Here is a 13,032-nt window from a genome sequence, read left to right as displayed (position 1 = left end):
TGTGTTAGATGAATGTGTATCTTCTAATATGCGTATCTTCATTAATGTAATTTATCAGTGTCACTGCTGTAGCAATTAACATGTTTGTTCCTCTCTATTATTCCTATACCTATTTTACATTAAATATGTGCATATACTTTGTTTATATAGTTGTATTACATTTTCATTATTAAAATGTATTTTTTTATCTGTGCTGTAATTTCTTTGTTATTTTACTATTGTGTATTCACTGTAGTACTTTACTATATAGGGTATTATATACGATTTTGTCTCACCGTTTCACTTGGAAATAAGCTTGGGAACATGAGGAAACGGCACTATTGTCTAAATTTAAATTTATGTTTTTTTGCACAAATATTACACTAATGCACATAAACATTTATGTACTTATTGCACAGTGTATAATGTTCTAATCTCAGTTTATTTTAGTCTGTCTTCTTCTTATTGTATCTGTATATAGCTTCATAAGATGTATTGGGCCTGTTTTGCTTATGTTTTTGTGCCATACTCTTAAAAAAGAATAAAATAGTACTTTACTGCTGCAGAGAATCTGGTGTTCATACCCGTTGTGACAATGATAGAGAACTACATACATATACTCAGAATTCCACTCCTATAGAGATGAAAATGTAACCTTGAATTTGTTTAATTAGATAATTAAAACAATGCATGACTTAAAAAATGTCACTCTGGCCCTCAGCCTCCACCAAAGCACCATCATGACAGTTGAAGTTGGTTGATCTCACACCCCAACATACATTTCTGCATTTACAAGATAGGCGAATGGTATCAGGCTGATGTAGAAAACTAACTGGCTGACCCAGATGTTAGAACAGCTGCCTCTTGACCAAAGGCCAACATGCTGCTTCATGAAAAACACCACTGCAGCTAGTGTCTAAAGTTTTTAAATTTATTAAAACAAAGTTTTCTTGAGTAAATTAATTTGTTTTTTCTACTTTTTAGATATAATTGTTTGTTTTGTTTTTTGTATGTTACCCTTTTTTTTTTTTAATTCTCTGTACCATAATGGCCTGATCATATTGAATTTATTGTGCTGAATTGATTCAACCTTATTTTCTCATGTAATACATTTTGTAAAGTGTTTTATAGATCATTATTATTATTATAACTTCTATTTCCAAGGTTAACAACAAACTCGTCATCTACATCATCTAAATCTACAATATCTGAATAGATGAATAAAACAAAAATAACTGTCGGCAGCAGATGTGTTGGATATTCGTATATTTTCTCATAAAAACTGATGGATCCACTGTGACCGATGTTTTTATCAGTCATGCAACTGAAGAGTTGTGTGCCAAAGACAAAGCTACTCGTGAACATAAAATAAAGAGAAACACATTGACAAAATGACTGGACATGAAAGCAGAGTACATTCCTGCTTTTCAGCTGTTTGTAGACTTTTGCTTACAAAACATGTTTCAGTTTGTGCATTAAATCTTTTCTAATACTGATTTTTTTTAGGCACAAAGTATATAAATCAATAAGGAATGAAAGTCTTAAGTCGTTTTGCATATACCCTGTTTGCATACCTGTGTGAGTCAGAAAATCTTGTAAATACCAGCTTTAAAAACAACACCGAGTGCAAGTTTTGACACCGCTGATCTCCGTGCACAGACACCAAAAGAAGAGGGAAAATCAATTGTCTTTTTTAATTACATTATCGAAGCATAGATGCATTACTTGTGAAAAAGGTAGAAAAAACAGCAAGTCTTTCTCAATAAGTTAAACCTCTCTGGCCAAAGAGCAGGGCCGGCTCACAAAACAGAAGATTTCCCGTAAAGCATTCAAATTCATTGAAACAAAAGACAAGGAGTTAACTCGTGTCGCTGAAATAAAAGTGCGTCTCCTTGTTGAATTTAACTTGTTAAAAAAAACAAAACAAAAAAAAAAAAACACAGAAGATGCAAGTGGCTTATGTTACAGTCCTTCCACCCTTTTCCACAGGGTTTTGCAAGCATTTTTTATGAAACTTCACAAGTTCCATCGTTTGATCGACAAACAATAAGCTGAGTTATAGTTGGTAAAAAAAAAATTATAATAACAATAACAATAATTACAATGACAGTAATAACAAGAAATGTAAGTAATAAACACAGTCCTGTACAGTCAGTCTTCTGATTGACCACAGCCAAACTGATCGATAATCGATTGGTCTTCAGCAGTCTGACAGACCGCGTACTGACTGAAGAAAGGTGGCCAATTTTGTCGTCTCCTTTCAGCTTCTACCTCCCTCAGCTGCCCACGGCTATGGTTTATTGGAAAACGCCTTTTCCATTTCATCCCCCTCTGCTGTGAAAAAGACACAAAGGACAGTGATTATGAACACGTCAAGCTCCTGTTAACCTTAATAATATACACAGTTATATCCAATTCACCATCACATCATTAAATGTCTTGTTTTTGTTTGACCAAAACTCAAAAGTATTCACTTTAATTTGAGGTAAGACAAAAGATTTTCTGATAGTAATAAAGCTGAAATGATTAGACTGTTGAACAAACAGAAAATGAATCAGCATTAATTATTTCCTGATCTTCTAATGTGATCACTTGCTGTTTTCTCTGTAAAGGTAAATAAATAGTAGGTCAATAAATAATAAAACAGACATGTCTTACTTTGTAAATTATACTTAAATTTGTGAAAAAAGTGACATAAAACCATCAGAAGGAAATCAGCTTCACATTTATCAAACATTTTATAAACCTTAGAGCACAGCCGACAGTTCGGCAGTCTCAGTCAGGAGTGTGAAACAACATCAACCTTGCATGAAAACAAAAACAACCACTGCTGCCAAGTAAACAAGCCTTACAAACATCATCTTCATACAGCCCAGCAGTGGTATAAGTCTCACCTCACTGGGGTTTGCAGTAGAGGTGGCTCCCACAGAGCGTTCAGTCCAGTTCATGTACCTCGTCCTGCAGGGAGGCCGAGGGCCGGGCCGCCTCGCTCATCCGTTTGGCCATGATGTCCCACTGTGGAGCCAGGGCTTTGGATTTAGAGCCTACAGAGGAGGAAGAGCACAAGATATGTTGATTTGGAAAATACACACAGCCTCAGTCCACCACTACTGCCAAATACTGTATATTAAGGTTAAAATCTTCTGCCCTCTAGTGGCTCTATTAAATACTTTTATAGCACCAACAGATCTGCCTTGTTCTACACATCTTCTCAAACTCTCCCTTAGCACAGGTGCCATCAGGTTTCATGTTTCTGAGCACATTTAAATTGACAGCACCACTTCTTTTTTTTTTTTTATGATTGATACAAATATCAATCAATATACATATAAGTACAAATTTAAGTGATGTAAAATCTGTCTAATAACTTTCACCCTATTCCCACACTCCCCTCAATGGCATGTTATCGACAGTTAAAGCAGTGAATACACTCTCCTCTTCTGCTTTCTATAGAAACAAACAGCAGCCTGTATTTGTCAAACATCACTTTACAATAAAATATTCAGCAAACAATCATTAGAATTATTCATCATCATGTTGTTGACAATCAGACTCAGACTGAGTCAGAATTCTAACGATTCAGCGATCAGCCACAAAGCTTGTTTGACAACAACGAATGTACTTAAAGCAACATTTCTCTGTTGTGTAAACTACGGCTTTGCAACAACGAGTTCGACGCGTCATATAAAGATTCATGAATAGCTAACAAGCATCCAAACCAAGAGAAAACAGATGATCTTCTACATTTGGAAAATTACAGCGAAACAGTGATTGAATGCTCCACAGCCACACTGACGCCAAATCCTCCATATAAAGGTAAAGTTCAACATTTAAAAAAAAGAAGAAATAGTTAGAACACAAAATTCACCTGAAAACCAAAAAACTTTGTTTTTATATTTCTGTTTTGAACAGATTAAACAAACATGATGCAACATGTTAATTAGTAAACTCCTTTTAACAGTTTCCCTCTGTTCCCAGTTTATTCCCAGTCTGGGCTAAGCTAATTGCCTCTAGCTCCACACTTGCAATACAAGAGAGTGGTATCAGTCTTTACATCACTCTCAAAGAAAGTGAACAAGCTTGACGATTCCTTTAACTTTCAGCCTTGTCCAGCAGAGTTCATATAAAAAGATCAATCAAACCCTAAATGAATAAGAAAAGGAAAAAGGAGACCAACACTGATAAAGAGGAATGCACTCTTATACTTAACCAACATAAAATGAATCCGCAACTATTTTGATAATTGTAAATTTTCAAGTAAAAACGGCAAAGGCATTTGATGTTCCAGGCTCTGAAATGGGAGAGCTGCCTTGTAAACCGAATATTTGGGGATTTTGGACTGTTGCTTGGACAAATCACGACTTTTGATAATATCATCTTGAGCTCTGGAACATTTCTCAATCACACTCAGGCATTTTCCTGCATTTTCTGATGTTTCATGACCAAACAATTAGTCAATTAGTTGAGAAAATACTAACTAAATAATCGTCAGTTGCAGCCCTGCGCAGCTTATAGAAACGACAATGTAACATCTCCTGATTTAACAACTAAAACAAAAGAAATATTGCAAGATTGTTATGATTAACAGTTTAAGAATAATAAATATATAAAACACGCTTGCAGCAACCTCTTCATTCTCTGTCACATTACCATAATATGAATGACTGTGTCGATAAGTTTGTGTTAAAATAAAAAATTAAAACTAATCCCTAATCCTGGAGCCTGGCTCATTTCCAACCCAAATCTCCTCCCGGTGCGTTATCCAAGCCTGGGCCTGAGGTGGGCTCACAGACCAGTGGAGATGCTCTCCCTCAGGATACACTTACTGAGCCCTCCTCCTCCTCCTCTTCCTCCTCTTCACTGTTACCATGACAACATAGACTGTAGCCTCCAGCTAAAGCAGCAAGGCCGATCCCCTCTCTCCCTCTCTGTCTTTCTCTGGCATACTCTCACTGTCTTGATCTCTCAGTCTGTCTCTTCCCCTCTCGTTTCACAGGGGAGAGGGAAAGTGGGACATAACCCAAAAAACAAAATAAGAGCCCCACACAAACTCTGAACCCTTCGGCAGTGGGTCTTAACTGGTGGTGTAGCCACGGAGCTCAGATGTGCGTTTACACTCTCCTTAAATATTCAAATTACCCATGTTTAGCAGAGATAAAAGCTTTAACATGTACGTGTAATGAAATACATTTTGGTTTGTGTAACAGCCACATTTGCACATAAACCAACGCAAAAAAAAAAAAAAAAAACGGAGGTGGGATGAATTCAAGCTATTTCCTTCATATAATCTCACATCTCATTGAAAATCTAATGTTAATTAGAACGTTTGATTAGGTGATCATGATTATCACATTTGAGGAGAAAAAAACCTGGAAAATGATCTTGTGTCATCCTCATTTGCAACTACAGCACAAATTTAATCAAGTTTAATGTTTTAGAGTGTGCTGGTATTTGCAATGATATACAAGGTGTTACCGGCTAAAAAGCTCCAATATCATAATGCAAATAATATGGTGTTTTAGAGGGGTAGTCTAGAAATGTAGCACTGCTCTTTAATACAGTTTAGAGACTCCGGGGGGTTCAATAATGGGTCAAAACACTGGGTCCTACATTTCCAATAATGCAGCTGCATTGCACACCTTTGAGAAAATATCCTCCTTACGACAAAACCACGACAGCATCTTCAGTTTACTTTGGAAAGCTTCCTCCAGAGCCACAGAGAACATTGTTCAACTGTTTTCACAGACTGAGTATTTCTTCTCATGAAGACGACATTGAACAAACACACAAACACTGTCCTGTATGTCTGCTGCTGTCTGCTTAAGCTCACTCACCATCCAGTCCGTTGTGCTGTTCATAGGTGCGTTTGCCCAGGATGGTGGGTGAGCCATTGTTGAGGATGGGAGAGGCTTTTATGGGCGTCAGGCTGCCTGTAGAGATTGACGCTCCACGAATTGGTGGGTCGGGCTTGGCTGGACAGGGATGTGCTTCTGAAACATGAAGAGCAACGGAGGGAGAGATGGGGAGAGAAGACAAGGGGCAGAAACAGATTGTTAAGAAGAGAGGACAACAATTCACAAACAAGTGACACATTATTTTCAACTGCTGACCTGAAACATGAGGTCGGACTCATGTTGTTATTGTACTGAGGCCTGATTCAGCAAATTTATATCATGCAAAGCTTTGATTTATGACATGAAATGATTTCCTCTGATGCCACTTCTGACTTGTTTTACTAATTAAAACAAGTGCTCCATTTGCAACCATGTATGAGCGTCCGAGAGTCCTGCAGGATCCACAAATTTATCTGCAATTCACAAGTGACAGATATTTATAAAATGTGATGCTTCAGCATTCGTGATCTTCGTCAGCAGCGCTTGCAAATCACTTTTTTAAAGCAGGCCTCAAGTCCAAGGGAGTAATATTGAGACTGAGATATCAAACATAAATCAAAGTGATGATTCCAAAATTAACAAAAGATTTTTTACACTTGCGTACATGTTTCTGAAGGTGCTAAACATAGCTTTTCTTCTTTTAAGGGAAAAACATGATCTTTTTTTTCTGAAAACTAATGTGTTCATTTTAGGAGCTAAGTGTCACAATATAAAACTGACTGAGAACAGAAACTCAAATGAGAACTCAGTTCCAGATGCAGCGGGTGAGCGGCTTCTTCTCACCTAAATACCGAACCACAGACTCCAGAGGTTTACGTTCCACAGGTTTCATAGGCAAAGGCTTTTTCGGCCTATCTGGCAACCGCAAGGCACCTGTAGAAATTCATTGCAAGAATATTGTCAATAAAAGCTTAATGGATGACACAGTGAAGCAGCAAGGAAAAAGGAAAAACCTGTGCTCTTTAATAAAACATCTGTCATGTCATAAAAACAGGCATTGCTTCCCTTTCATACAACTTAAACACAGAAGTCAAACAGACGCAGAACGATCAACATGTGTGATATTAACATAAAGAGTTTTAAGGGGGGGTCAGCTCCTCACACTCTGCCTTGATGGCTGCTGTGTTGACGGGGAGGTAGGGGTGCCTGGCCAGATATCGCGGCCTGATGATGTCCATGCAGAGGCGGCGAGTGATCCGTGTCAGGCCGTTGGTCTGCAGGTAAAACGCCTGTCGTGTCTTCACTGCAAACTTGGGGCTGCCGCTGTGTCGAAGGGGCAGGCCGTGGGGGCTCTGGTGGTACGAGCAGAACAACATCTGTGTTAGACCCCATGATGTTGGTGTCTATTAACAGCTGACACTTGATCTAATGAAATTATCACCTGACCGATGGCAAAGAAAACATCTGGACTAAATCGTTACCTGAAACTCAGTGATTAATCACTGTAATTTACTGATGCTGATTGGCAAAATGGAGCTGATTGGAACACTTCCCAAAATGTAAATGCACCATTTATTTAAATGGTGGTGGGTCAGTCATTTAATAGCTAATAATTTACTTGAGTTCACTGCGGAACAATATATAGATATATGTGGCACTTAATTTGATTTATTGATACAACACACAGATATACACACACGTTTACAATATTTGGACAAATACATTTACTTGAGGAGACAGTTTGACAAAGTCGTGACGTGAGAACGGCTAAAATTAAGATAGAGTCAAGATAAATTAAAGAGTATATTTTTGAAACAGTTACAGTCAGGGAATATGGTGTGGTTTCAGTGTTACCCTCCATCAAATATTGTATTTCTGAAAGATTGAGCGTTTGTCTAAGGAATATTTGAATTATCCTTTTTAAAAGGTGTCTAAATCAGTGATGTACTTTTTTTTAAATTTAGCACAAAAGTTACAAATTGTCAGATTGTTTTAAATGATGCTAAAATGAATATGTGCCAGCAAACCACCTGTATGTTAAATGTATACTAGAGCTGAAACAATTATTGAATTAATTGACACCTGCTTTGATGATCAGTCCTAGTAAAACCAAAAAACTGAAAATCTTTGGGTTTTCAACAGTTTCAGGAAGTCGTCTCGGGCTCTGAGAAAGTCTACTGGGTATTTTGCTACTTTGATACATATTGTATGATGAGAGTGAGTAGAAGAGGATTTTCAGTGTAGGATGAACTGTTCCTTTAAGGGCAGGATAAGGCTTTAAGGAAAACAGTGAGGCTGTTGTTTGTGATTTGCAGAACAAGTCAATGTCCGGTGACGTATTCGCAATGGTGTGTGTTTCTGTGTGTTAGTGTGTACCATGTTGTTGCGGTTGGGTCCAGGCCTCTCTCCATCCAGTCTCGTGGGCATCTTCAGCCCCCCGTACTTCTTCCAGTATGTCCAGCATGAGGCGCATAGGCGACACTGCATGTTGGGCGGTCCCCACGAGTACCACTGGTAGGAGCTGCTGGCTACACCCACACATAGACACACAATCGCACAGAAAGTGAGTACCGAGCGCCAGGGAGCAGCACAACACTCATACGTTACAGAACGTGCACACCATGATTCATAATCCACATATAATCATGAATCCGTTCTCATGTGCATGCAGGCGAGAGCAAAACCTTTAATCATTCATCACTGAATTAACTACAACCACTAAAATAACTTGAACAATCCGCTGCTGCAGGGCACATAATGCTATTCTCTCTCCTCTCCATTTTGTAAGTCCAATAAGCTCAAATGTGAGCCACATGCAGACAGCAGAGTTGATTTGAGCTTTAAATAAGTTAGTGGTCTATTGCTGAGATGTGTTGATGAAAACACCGATTTTTAAGATTTACTGAGGAACACAAGTTGGATGTACAGTTCAGTAAAATGCAAAATACAAAAGGCTTCTGTAATAATCTATACTTAATCACAAATACACACAGCACTGAAGCACTAAGCCTGTTTTATTCTTATTTTCATAATTAATGACATAAACGAGCCTTTAACAACAGCAGATTATCACATTAGTAGCTCAGCGGTCAAGGAAGGTTTAGAGTTGTTTCAGCCCTTCATATGAACTAAACTGGCGATTTTCTCATGCAAATACTACGCATTTCCAAAAATGGTTTCCAGAGTGGATAAATATGGCTTAGTGGCTTTGTGTTTTAGTGTGTACATGGGAAACTGAACTATTGCCAAAGTATGAAATAAGCCTGCCAAGTCACAGTTGGGGACTGTGTGTAAATTTAAGAGCACAACCTCTTGTTGACTATCAATACAGCCGATCACTCAGCACCCTCCTGTCTTTAACCTGTTGTTAACATTTATGCTATGTTTTGTCAAATGTATTCGAGACAAAGGGAATTTCAGAGGCAGAATGAAGTCAACACGAGGATGCGGAGAGAAGTGAGGTTGTCTGGGGTGTTGCAAATTGATGTTAAGACAGGTCTGCATAAGGTGAAAATGTTTCAACTTCATCCAATAATTCACACTTATGCTGGGACTTTATCAACATAAACATGAAGAGACGAGAGGAAAAGGGAAAGAAAGAATGGAGGGAAATAATAGAATAATACAGTTGATACAGTACACTGGCTGGTTGGCACAAATAAACTCAAACAGTTCAGTGATAAAATGTGACAAGGCGAAAAGTCACTTTTTTTTCTTCCTTAAGTTAATTTTTTGTGCATGTTGCCTTTATTGAACAGTTGACTGTCTGGAGAGGCATTAGACATGATAGAAAGATCCTCTGGCTGGGAGTTGAACCGTGGACAATGTAGTTATGTGGTATGTGGCGCCCCCAAAGTCCCTATGTTTTCTGTCTGAACACACCTTCAGATCTTAGATTGTGTCTCAGAGTCAAGAGCAGGCTTGGGAATTGATACACTGATCTATGAAGTGACCGAAAGACGCTTTTAAAAGTATAACTTTTTAAGATTCTGTCTTTCATTCAAGTCAAAAACGAGTTAAACATGAAACACCCCTCTTGAAAGCCACAGCAATTTATGAATTCATCACGTACAATTTAGCAAGACTTGCTGGAGTCTTCTTAAATCAGGCCAATACTAGATGATTCGTTGCTTCAAGAAGCAAAGAAACAGCAGCTGTTGTTGTTACATGATAGCTGTATTACACGTATGAATGACTTACTGTAGCAGCTTTCACAGGCTCTGCCCAGCCCGGGGGTCGGCGCCGAGCCTGGAGGTCCTGGGACCCCTGCACCCGCTGCTCCATTCATCAGAGCTGGCTTTACATTGTTGCTCAGCTGGTTGGGGTTTGGCTTGTTACTGTTGGGGCACAGAAACAGTGACCGGGTCAGCTGAAGATAAGACAGGCCTACTCAGTGTACAGTCACTAAGAGAATAGATAACATTCATCCGGCACAGACGCTGATACTGTACTGAGAGCTGTCATGAATACTAATAGAGAGAAAGAAGGGTCTGTGCTCTGACAACAGTAGCACATGTCCAACTTTGAAACACCAGAGATGTTGCTCAGAAGGTCAGAACTACTCTAAACTTTTCTTTACATCTCCATGTAGTCAGATGAAAGAGTGCTGCACAAATGACCTCTGACGAATATGATTAAACCCGATATTCCACACAGAAACTTGCATCAAAGTACTCACTAGTTAGGGATGTAGACCTGCTTCAACTTGCTTTCTGCCTCAGCTGCTTTTAATCGTTTCTGGAGCGGAGACATTAGAGGTAGAGGAGCAAGGAGAAGGGAAAAGTCATCAACCTCGAGTTTAAGACACCATTAAACTACTTCATTTGAAAAAGGAGCAGGGAACAAGACTGATATATTGATAGTTGACTCATTTTTAAATAAGAATAAATAGGTTTATTATTCTTTTTTATTTCAAAATAGCCATATTCTTTGAAAATGAATGTAGATGCATGCTTACGGTATATGTAAAGTGGTAATCAATCAATGAAGATCAAAAATATTTTTAATTAATATCATTTCATAATATTTTTTTTTTTTACTCAGAATTTACCGTAAATCACATCAGGCTTTCATAAATTAGTTATTGGGCTGGAAATTAATTAATTATTTAATTAATTAAAAGGAAAGTAATATCATCATGAAAAAAATATAAACAGTTATAAATTACTCCAAGAAAGTTTTATATAACTTTTTACCTGCTGTACATATCTGTCTGTGGTCTTCCACATGTAGTAATACTCAATAATACTTGTCAGGGATTTCCAGGGCAACTAAAGAAGGAGAGAAAAGGATAAAATAATGAATATTTCGGTCTAATGGTTATCAAAGTGGTGGCAGCAGACGTCACTGACAGGTGGCTGGCAAAACAAAACCAAAAAAAATCTGGATGAAGGAAGTGAGCATGAAATATTTTGTCAAGAGCTGTAGCAGTAACACTTTAAAACCTCCATTTCATAACCAAATGTTTTGTGAACTTAGCAGAATTTCGCACAAATGTATTTATCTCACTACCCATCTGTGACTAAAATACACCAAGAGAATGTATTTAGTTCAAAATCATTCCAAAGAAACATGGACATTAACAGACAATTAAACAAATGAATATGTCAATGAATAATAATAAAAATAATGACAATAAAATAAAATAATCATCAAGATCACACAGAAAGGCTCTCCCACAATCCCAGAACACATCGCTTCATCTCTGTCACAAGCATTATAATAAATAAAATAAATTAGTACCACCAGACTAAATAACATGAAGTCAACAGCACTGAGTCTACCTATAAACTAAAGATGAAGGTAAATACAGTAAAAAACAAGAACAAGTATATTTGAGGTAAATAAGCAAAGAGGTCTTCAGGAGAAGTAATAGATGCAAGTGAGTTAGGCAAATTGTTCCAGTCTGTTGGTGCTTTAGACGTCTCTAGAAATTATAGGCACAAAAAAGATTCTTTGTATAAATGACAAAAACAACAAACTGGCCACAGATTCTGTTTGAGCTACACTGAAGTTGCTCTGCAAACTTCCCTCTAAGAAGTTTGAAAGGAAAATGAGCTGTCAAGTAGTGGCCCCACCCATAATGGTGGTGTAGTCCCTGTTGTTTGAGGGAAGGCCTGGGTGGAAACGAGAGTGAGCAGCACCGACGGCAGCCAGCCACCAGGTGGTGGAGTGATGCACACAGTGAGAGCCGAGCACAATGTGGAGTAGAAAGGTCCACAGACGGCAGCACCATTCTTCTCAAGCTCAAAGCACAGAGGACGGCGAGGAGCTACAGCACGAACGGCAGCTTTCTCCTGGTTTTTAACTGACACTTACTTTTCTCAAAATGTATTCTTTGGTATGCTTTTAGGGGTGAATGGTCATTGTTCGGAGCTTTAGCATTTTCACTCTTTAGTACGAGCTGGCTGCCACATTAGCTTCCAAGACTACTATTGTGCTTGTGCTTCTAAAAGCTAAATCAGCTAAACGGCTAAATAAGCATAAATGTCTTCTGCAGAAGTTCAGCTCTCATTCTGTGGTAGGGACTCGTAAGCAGCAATTATGGATGCACTGAATACTTACTGTACACATCTCTAAATTAGATTTGGGCATCCAACATACAAGCATGCTGGCTGATGAGCAGCGTACCACGTGCTCAGTATGTCTTCCATGTACATCTACACTATAATATTCCATCAAGCAGAAATGCCTTTGAAAAAGTGTTTAGAAAGAACCCCTCCACACACACATATGCAACAGAATATATAATTCATTTCATTTCATTAATTTAAAATGTCTGTTGTAGTCACAAATGGACATAATATATAATATAAAAAACTGCAACGAGAGGCTAATGTTCCCCCGTGTCTAATCTTTATGCTAAGCTAACTGTCCCCTGGCAAACAGACAGAAAGAGTGGCATCAACCTTCTCATCTAACTCACAGCAAATAAACCAAATAAGCATATTTCCCAATAAATACGTTTTTTTTTTTTGTTTTTTTTTTTTACAGGTTTGTTACTCACAAAATCCTGCTGGATATCGGTGAAATCTTTGCCGTATTTCTCTAGTGCCTCCTCGAACAAGTTGGCCTCCGAGGCACTCCACTCCTCCATTTCATCCCTGCAGAGGACGGGCCCGCCCTGAGGCACCAGTGCTGCGATGGCTCGAGTCATGTCATAGCCCGTGGCGTGGAGGGTGTCCATGGCGTGAAACTGAACACAAAATAGGAATACGTG

The 13,032-nt window shown here is 38.4% G+C and overlaps 1 protein-coding gene across 3 annotated transcripts in view; it reads right to left on the bottom strand.

The window, feature by feature from the left end:
• Nucleotides 1-1,654: 1,654 nt before the first annotated feature.
• Nucleotides 1,655-13,032, bottom strand: part of mta1 (metastasis associated 1) — a 42,096-nt gene continuing 30,718 nt past the window's right edge. The window contains exons 9-18 of one of the 3 annotated variants that reach the window (XM_056393093.1): nucleotides 12,820-13,008; nucleotides 11,009-11,083; nucleotides 10,492-10,550; nucleotides 10,014-10,150; nucleotides 8,190-8,347; nucleotides 6,976-7,165; nucleotides 6,657-6,746; nucleotides 5,814-5,969; nucleotides 2,874-3,023; nucleotides 1,655-2,313 (exon numbers count right to left, since the gene is read on the bottom strand). In XM_056393093.1, the coding sequence (XP_056249068.1) occupies nucleotides 2,914-3,023; nucleotides 5,814-5,969; nucleotides 6,657-6,746; nucleotides 6,976-7,165; nucleotides 8,190-8,347; nucleotides 10,014-10,150; nucleotides 10,492-10,550; nucleotides 11,009-11,083; nucleotides 12,820-13,008 (1,164 nt within the window). In that variant the 3' untranslated portion in view covers nucleotides 1,655-2,313; nucleotides 2,874-2,913. The remainder of the gene's footprint in view (nucleotides 2,314-2,873; nucleotides 3,024-5,813; nucleotides 5,970-6,656; nucleotides 6,747-6,975; nucleotides 7,166-8,189; nucleotides 8,348-10,013; nucleotides 10,151-10,491; nucleotides 10,551-11,008; nucleotides 11,084-12,819; nucleotides 13,009-13,032) is intronic. The other 2 variants (XM_056393095.1, XM_056393096.1) reach the window with 2 other exon arrangements.

The sequence above is a fragment of the Seriola aureovittata genome, chromosome 13 (genome assembly GCF_021018895.1).
Source record: "Seriola aureovittata isolate HTS-2021-v1 ecotype China chromosome 13, ASM2101889v1, whole genome shotgun sequence".
Classification (NCBI taxonomy): domain Eukaryota; kingdom Metazoa; phylum Chordata; class Actinopteri; order Carangiformes; family Carangidae; genus Seriola; species Seriola aureovittata.
The sequence above is the reverse complement of the archived record's forward strand: the minus strand, read 5'-3'. Positions and strand labels throughout refer to the sequence as shown.